The sequence below is a fragment of the Staurois parvus genome, unplaced genomic scaffold (genome assembly GCF_062004578.1).
Source record: "Staurois parvus isolate SC_StPar_1 unplaced genomic scaffold, SC_StPar_1.0 ptg001585l, whole genome shotgun sequence".
Taxonomy (NCBI): Eukaryota; Metazoa; Chordata; class Amphibia; order Anura; family Ranidae; genus Staurois; species Staurois parvus.
This window is the reverse complement of record NW_028319381.1, coordinates 557,467-565,275: the sequence shown is the minus strand read 5'-3', so window position 1 is coordinate 565,275 and position 7,809 is coordinate 557,467. Positions and strand designations below refer to the sequence as shown.

Genomic DNA, 7,809 nt, shown 5'->3' with positions numbered 1-7,809 from the left:
AGTTCCGCCCACCTGTGCCCAGCAGTGAGCCCACCTGTGCCACCCAGCAGTGCTGAACACCTGTGCCCAGCAGTGCCACCCACCTGTGCCCACCAGTGCCACCCACCTGTGCCCAGCAGTGCCCATCAGTGCAGCCCAGCAGTACTGCCAGTCAGTGCCACCAGTCAGTGCCCAGCGGTTGTGCCAGTCAGTGCCCAGCAGTTGCGCCAGTCAGTGCCTAGCAGTGCCGCCAGTCAGTGCTCAGCAGTGATGCCAGTCAGTGCCACCTATCAGTGCTGTCTATAAGTGCCACCTATCAGTGCTGCCTATCCGTGACACCTCATTAGTGCTGCCTATCAGTGCCGCCTATCCGTGCCACCTCATTAGTGCTGCCTATCAGTGCCACCTATCAATGCTGCCTATCAGTGCCGCCTATTAGTGCCCATCAGTGCTGCCTCATCAACGCATATCGGTGAAGGAGAAAAATTACCTGTTTGAAAAATTTTATAATAGAAACAAAGAAACTTTTTTTTTTTCAAATTTTTTGCAATTTTTTTGTTTATAGCACAAAAAGTAAAGCGCCCAGCGGCTATTAAATACCACCAAAAGAAAGCTCTATTTGTGAGAAAAAATTATAAAAATTTCATATGGGTACAATCTTGCGTGACCGCGCAATTGTCAATCAAAGTGCGACAGCGCTGAAGCTGAAAATTGTCCTGGTAAAGAAGGGGGTATAAGTGCCTGGTAGGCAAGTAGTTAAGTACTTTTCTGGTCTGCCTCCCCATCTATATCCCTCACTTATCATTTTATTGAACACTCTCCTCTTATCTTCTTCCAGGAAATTATTTAGTTCTTCTCTTTTATTACCCTCTAGATTAGTGGTTCTCAACCTTTCTAACACCGCGACCCCTTAATACAGTTCCTCATGTTGTGGTGACCCCCAACCATAAAATTATTTTTGTTGCTACTTCATAACTGTAATTTTGCAGTAGGAGGAATAGTGCCACGTCATTGGTGTCAGTGGGAGGAATAGTGCCCCGTCATTGGTATCAGTGGGAGGAATAGTGCCCCGTCATTGGTGTCAGTGGGAGGAATAGTGCCCCGTCATTGGTGTCAGTGGGAGGAATAGTGCCCCGTCATTGGTGTCAGTGGGAGGAATAGTGCCCCGTCATTGGTGTCAGTGGGAGGAATAGTGCCCCGTCATTGGTGTCAGTGGGAGGAATAGTGCCCCGTCATTGGTGTCAGTGGGAGGAATAGTGCCCCGTCATTGGTATCAGTGGGAGGAATAGTGCCCCGTCATTGGTGTCAGTGGGAGGAATAGTGCCTCGTCATTGGTGTCAGTGGGAGGAATAGAGCCCCATCATTGGTGTCAGTGGGAGGAATAGTGCCCCATCATTAGTGTCAGTGGGAGGAATAGTGTCCCATCATTGGTGTCAGTGGGAGGAATAGTGCCCCATCATTGGTGTCAGTGGGAGGAATAGTGTCCCATCATTGGTGTCAGTGGGAGGAATAGTGCTCCATCATTGGTATCAGTGGGAGGAATAGTGCCCCATCATTGGTGTCAGTGGGAGGAATAGAGCCCCATCATTGGTATCAGTGGGAGGAATAGTGTCCCATCATTGGTATCAGTGGGAGGAATAGTGCCCCATCATTGGTATCAGTGGGAGGAATAGTGCCTCATCATTGGTGTCAGTAGGAGGAATAGTGCCTCATCATTGGTGTCGGTGGAAGGAATAGTGCTCCATCATTGGTATTGGTGGGAGGAATAGTGCCCCATCATTGGTGTCGGTGGGAGGAATAGTGCCCCATCATTGGTATCAGTGGGAGGAATAGTGCCCCATCATTGGTATCAGTGGGAGGAATAGTGTCCCATCATTGGTGTCAGTGGGAGGAATAGTGCCCCATCATAGGTGTCAGTGGGAGGAGGAATAGTGCCCCATCATTGGTGTCAGTGGGGGGAGGAATAGTGCCCCATCATAGGTGTCAGTGGGGGGAGGAATAGTGCCCCATCATAGGTGTCAGTGGGGGGAGGAATAGTGCCCCATCATAGGTGTCAGTGGGGGGAGGAATACTGCCCCATCCTTGGTGTCAGTGGGGGGAGGAATCGTGCCCCATCCTTGGTGTCAGTGGGGGGAGGAATCGTGCCCCATCCTTGGTGTCAGTGGGGGAGGAATAGTGCCCCATCGTTGGTGTCACTTGGGGGAGGAATAGTGCCCCATCGTTGGTGTCAGTGGGAGGAATAGTGCCCCATCGTTGGTGTCAGTGGGGGGAGGAATAGTGCCCCATCGTTGGTGTCAGTGGGGGGAGGAATAGTGCCCCATCCTTGGTGTCAGTGGGGGGAGGAATAGTGCCCCATCCTTGGTGTCAGTGGGGGGAGGAATAGTGCCCCATCCTTGGTGTCAGTGGGGGGAGGAATAGTGCCCCATCCTTGGTGTCAGTGGGGGGAGGAATAGTGCCCCATCCTTGGTGTCAGTGGGGGGAGGAATACTGCCCCATCCTTGGTGTCAGTGGGGGGAGGAATACTGCCCCATCCTTGGTGTCAGTGGGGGGAGGAATACTGCCCCATCTTTGGTGTCAGTGGGGGGAGGAATACTGCCCCATCCTTGGTGTCAGTGGGGGGAGGAATACTGCCCCATCCTTGGTGTCAGTGGGGGGAGGAATCGTGCCCCATCCTTGGTGTCAGTGGGGGGAGGAATCGTGCCCCATCCTTGGTATCAGTGGGGGGAGGAATCGTGCCCCATCCTTGGTGTCAGTGGGGGAGGAATAGTGCCCCATCGTTGGTGTCACTTGGGGGAGGAATAGTGCCCCATCGTTGGTGTTAGTGGGAGGAATAGTGCCCCATCGTTGGTGTCAGTGGGAGGAATAGTGCCCCATCGTTGGTGTCAGTGGGAGGAATAGTGCCCCATTATTGGTATTCGTGACACCAATGATGGGGCACTATTCCCACTGACACCAATGATACTTACCTTGCTGACCCCTGCTCCAGCCTGGGCTCGCTCGCTCCCTCCCTCTCCCATGGTACACACTTACCTGTCAGCTGTCTTCCTTCTCCGGCCGCTCTCCTCCTCTTCACTCGCTCCATCTTCGCGGTGCCGCTCGGCTCCTCCTCTCCAAGCTCCACCTCCTTGCCAGTGATTGGCCGCCTGTGTGCCTCTCCTGAGCTACAGTGCCGGCGGCCAATCACAGGCAAGGATTGATCTCGAGGTGTGTCCAGATGACAGGGGCGGCATGTCATCCCGCCCACACCTGGAGACGGCGGCGGCGGCGAGGAGCGGTGTCTCGGTTCCTAAGACCATCGGAAATATGTGTTTTCCGATGGTCTTAGGCGACCCCTGTGGAAGCGTCGTTCGACCCCCAAAGGGGTCGCGACCCCCAGGTTGAGAACCGCTGCTCTAGATAATCTCTTTTGTTACTCTATGTTTATGGATCTGCTCTAAATCACACAGTTCACTAAGAAGCACATTTATTTTTTCTTTTCTTTCCCTCTTCTTCTTTGCTCCTATCACTAGTAAGATTCCTCTGATATAGGCCTTATGAGCTTCCCACACCGTTGCTACAGACACTTCCGCAGAATCATTTTCCTCAAAAAATTGCTCTATTTAGTTTTTAATTCTCTGGTCCGTCTCTTGATCCTGAAGAAGTGTCTCATTTAACCTCCATGATTGTCGACCGTTCTGCTCATTTCCCCATAGTAATTGCATTGTGACAGCAGCATGATCTGACATTGACATGACTTCTATTTTACTTTAATCAGAGACTCAATAAGTCGATGGTCCAACAATATGTAGTCCAATCTCGAATACATCTCATGTACCTGAGAATAAAATGTATAGTCCCTGCCCTTCGTATGCTTAATTCTCCATATATCTACATGTTGACATTGATGTAACATTTTTTTCAAGGATTTCAAAGACCTACTACCATCTCTCTGCACCGGAGAAGTCGTATCTATCTGGGGATCCATACACAGATTGAAATCTCCTGCCACACTTAAACCACATTTTTTGAAATCCAATAGTTTCCTCAGAGTATTTTTTAAGAATACCTCCGGTTTCTTATTAAGGCATAAATATTTGCTAATGTGCATTCAGCTTCCTGTAATTTTCCCCTCAAGAACAGAAATCTCCCTTCCAGATCTACCATTCTCTCTTCCAACTTAAACCTCATATTTTTCGCGAAACCAATTGCCACTCCCTTAACACGTTTAATTGGGGAATCTGCATAGAACCGCGTTGGATAATATCTGGATTGTAACTTCACATTTGTTTCTTGTACTAAATGTGTCTCCTGTAAAATATACTGAAGAAGATCTATGCTGAAATTCTTTAAGAATCCTAAATTTCTTCCCGGGGCTATTTAAACCTCTAACATTATATGTCACAAAATGAATCTCTTCCATTCTTCCCTTTGTCTCCCTACCTCTCATCCTCCTCCCCCCTTCTCCTCTCTCTCCCTCTCTTCTCCCTTCTTCATCCTCCTTCCCCCTTCTCCTCTCTCTCCCTCTCATTTCCATTCTTCCCTTTGTCTCCCTACCTCTCATCCTCCTCCCCCCTTCTCCTCTCTCTCCCTCTCTTCTTCATTCCTTCCCCCTCGTTCTCTAGGATTTCTCCAGACTATTTCCAATGTCAAAAATTAACTGTCTTTTTTATGTCTCTCACTTCTGACTCCTCCCACATATCTTTATACAACCTCCCCCTACATATACCCCAACATGGAGGGGCTGAGTGAAGGTGGTGGTGAAGGTGTGGAGGTGTCGGATCGGGTCACACAGATCATAGAAGGAGATCCGCCCGGCCTCATAATCCAGATCTATCCTGACTCTGGTACTGGAGACACCGCCGGGTAATGGGTTCTTCTTCTTGTCATGTACCACTGAGTACTGATTACCCCCCAACAACCCCTCCAACTCCCACTTCTCCAACCCCCAGGACTTCTTATTATCTCCAATCCATGTCTGATCTCCTCTCCTGTCTATATTGGGGTAACACATCCCGACTATCCAGTACTCTGCCCCCCCAACATCCACTTCCCAGTAATGTCTCCCGGAGGAGAAGCTCTGACTGCTCATCACCTGAGGACACTGGAATCTCTCTGCTGTTTCTGGCCGATTCTGATGTGATGACCAGGATGCAGTTTTCCCGTCATCTGATAGATGTAGATCATTAGCAGCTGTCCTCACATCCAGTAATATGTCTGTAACCCCCGACACCCCCCATGTTTGCTGTACAGCCCCAATATTTGGTCCTCCAGTGGGGGAGGGTTGGGGGTCTGGCCTGGATGGTGGACCATTGATGGGACCTTTGCCCTTTGGAGTAGAATGTGGAGAGACATGTGTGCCTGTACATTTCTGTACATTGACCCCAGACATGATATCAGATAAACCCGTGTGTAATGTGTGTGAGATCCCCCCCACATCCCCATCCCCTCCATCATGGAGGAGGTTCTCATGTCTCTCTCTGTCCTCATCATCTCCATCCTCAGTATCACACAAGTCACCTGTGTCTGATTCCTGTAGGACAGTCAGTGGATCTGTCATGTTACACAGCTCCTCAATGTCCCTCATCTTCCTGGACAGCTCCTCCTTCTTTATTTCCAGATCCCGAATATAATCCAACATGGGACGGGAGACCCGCTCTGCCCACCCGGAGATGTCCCTCAGGACTCTCTTCTCCAGGTCTTCCAGACGTCTCCTGAGGTCTCTGAACAGGGCAGTGACTCTCTTGGTTTCATCATCTGCTTTTCCTTGTACTTTCCTCCTGCGTTCCTGCAGACTCTGGACTCTTTTCTCCGTCTCCTCTCTCTCTGTCATCAGTTTCTGCAGAACATTCCTCAGTTTCATCTTCTTCATCTCAGAGGCCTCCTCCAGAGTCTCCACCTGGTGTTCCTGATGTTCTCCATCCAGCCTGCAGGACACACAGATACAGGTGGAGTCCTCGGTGCAGTAATACTCCAGGATCTTCTTATGGATGGAGCATTTCCTGTCCTTCAGGGAAGTGGTGGGGTCACATAGGACATGTTCTGGTGACTTGCTGTGGACTCTCAGGTGGTTGTCACACAGAGAAGCTTCACACAGCAGACAGGATTTCACAGCCGGTACAGGAGTGTGAATACAGTAAGTACAGAAGACCCCGGACTCCTCCTGCTCTGGATGGGTAGACTGGAAGTTCTCCACTATGTTACGTTGTGTTATGTTCCTCCTCAGTGCAGGACGGTCCTGGAACTCTTCTCTGCATTCTGGACAGGAATAACCTCCAGACCCCTCCTGTGCATCCAACACACGGCCAATACAGTCCCGGCAGAAGTTGTGTCCACATCTCAGGGTTACAGGATCTGTATAAATGTTCAGACAGACGGAACATTCCAGCTCCTTCCTCAGATCAGAAGACGCCATCGCTGGGGGAGGAGCCTGGTCATGGCGGCTGTGGGGAGTGAGCGGTGCTAGCCTTCGACTAGGTACCGCTCCCCGACCTCCCTGGTGACCCTAAGGAGCCGACTCACCGGAGTCTGGAGGGCCGAGAAGTGCAGTCCTGAGAGCCGGAGATGGGAGGCAGACGGGGGTCGCAGCGACGGACCAGCCTCTCCGGTCCTTGGTGAGAGGAAGGACCCGGACGGCTGGAGAGCGGAGTGACGTGGCGGGGGTGTGTGACCGGCCGCGGAGGCTCTCTGGGAGAGGAGAAAGCCGGCCGGCCGCCTGAACTGACGGCGAGACGCCGGCTGCAGTCGCTGGCTCTCTGCTGCCCTCAACCCCCCCGGCTGATTACTGTTCATGGTCCCCGGCTGCTGTGTGCAACCCCCGGTCTATTGCTGCCTGGGGCCCCCGGCCAGCTGACTCTACGATTCTGGGTCAGGGAGCCCGGGAGCGCCAGGAGACCCACCCTGCATCCCTGGGACGAAGCCCAGAGGCAAAAGGAAAAAAAATAAAAGGGAAAGAAACCGAGGTGCAGAGTTGGAGGCCCGGAGGAATCCCCCCCCAGGACAGAGCTGTTGTGGAGACCTTCCGACCAAACTTGGAGTCACCATCTGGGGAAGAGAAGGGTGAGTGAGACCTGCTGGGGGCCTATTCTATTGTATTGTGTAGTGGATTCTTGAGTGACAGTGGGGAACAAGGGGCGAAGGAGAAGAGGAGAGGATTCCCTGAGTTTAGAAGAGAAGAGATCCATGTCCCCCTAGGAGAGCACAAGTAAACTCAGTAAACCTGTCTGGATTACAAACCAAAGAGGAGAGATATAACCCCATCTAGAGAATATAGAAGACAAAAGATTTTATTGAGGATATGAAGAATAAAGGTCCTAAGGGAGCAGGGCTTAAAGGGTCTCAATCAGGCACGATAAAGAAATTTACATCACATGGAAACATTACGCCAGAAAGGGCCCAAGGCGCAAGCGCCAAAGGGGAAATGGACATTAGCTCAGGAAACAGCCCGAGACTATCAATGGGTATGAACAGCAGTTGTAGCCAACAAATAGCGGATGGCCTGGGTCAAAAAGAACTTGATGGTGAACTACAAATACCGAATAAGAAGGAGATGATAGAAATGTTCCAAAGTTTGGAGAAAACGATAAAACATGAAATGACAGTAATTCGGAACGATTTAGGGCATCTGCTAACGAGAATGGAAGAAACAGAGGAGAAAGTCAAAACCCAGGCCCAAACCATAGATAAGCTAAGGAAAAAAATAACCCATTTGGAGAAAACCCAGAAAAAACTGTTCTACAGGATGGAAATTCGAGAAAATAAAGAAAGAAGGTCTAACCTTAGGGTGAGAGGAATTCCAGAGGCAGCAAAAGGGGAAACATTACATGAACTAGTTAAAAAAATCTTAAACTCCAT

The 7,809-nt window shown here is 50.6% G+C and overlaps 1 protein-coding gene across 1 annotated transcript; it reads right to left on the bottom strand.

The window, feature by feature from the left end:
• Positions 1–4,541: 4,541 nt before the first annotated feature.
• LOC149435209 (E3 ubiquitin/ISG15 ligase TRIM25-like) lies at positions 4,542–6,370 on the bottom strand. Its single transcript, XM_089662902.1, has one exon. The coding sequence runs from the start codon at positions 6,368–6,370 to the stop codon at positions 4,634–4,636; it is 1,737 nt and encodes a 578-aa protein (XP_089519028.1). The 3' UTR covers positions 4,542–4,633.
• Between the last annotated feature and the right edge of the window lie 1,439 nt (positions 6,371–7,809).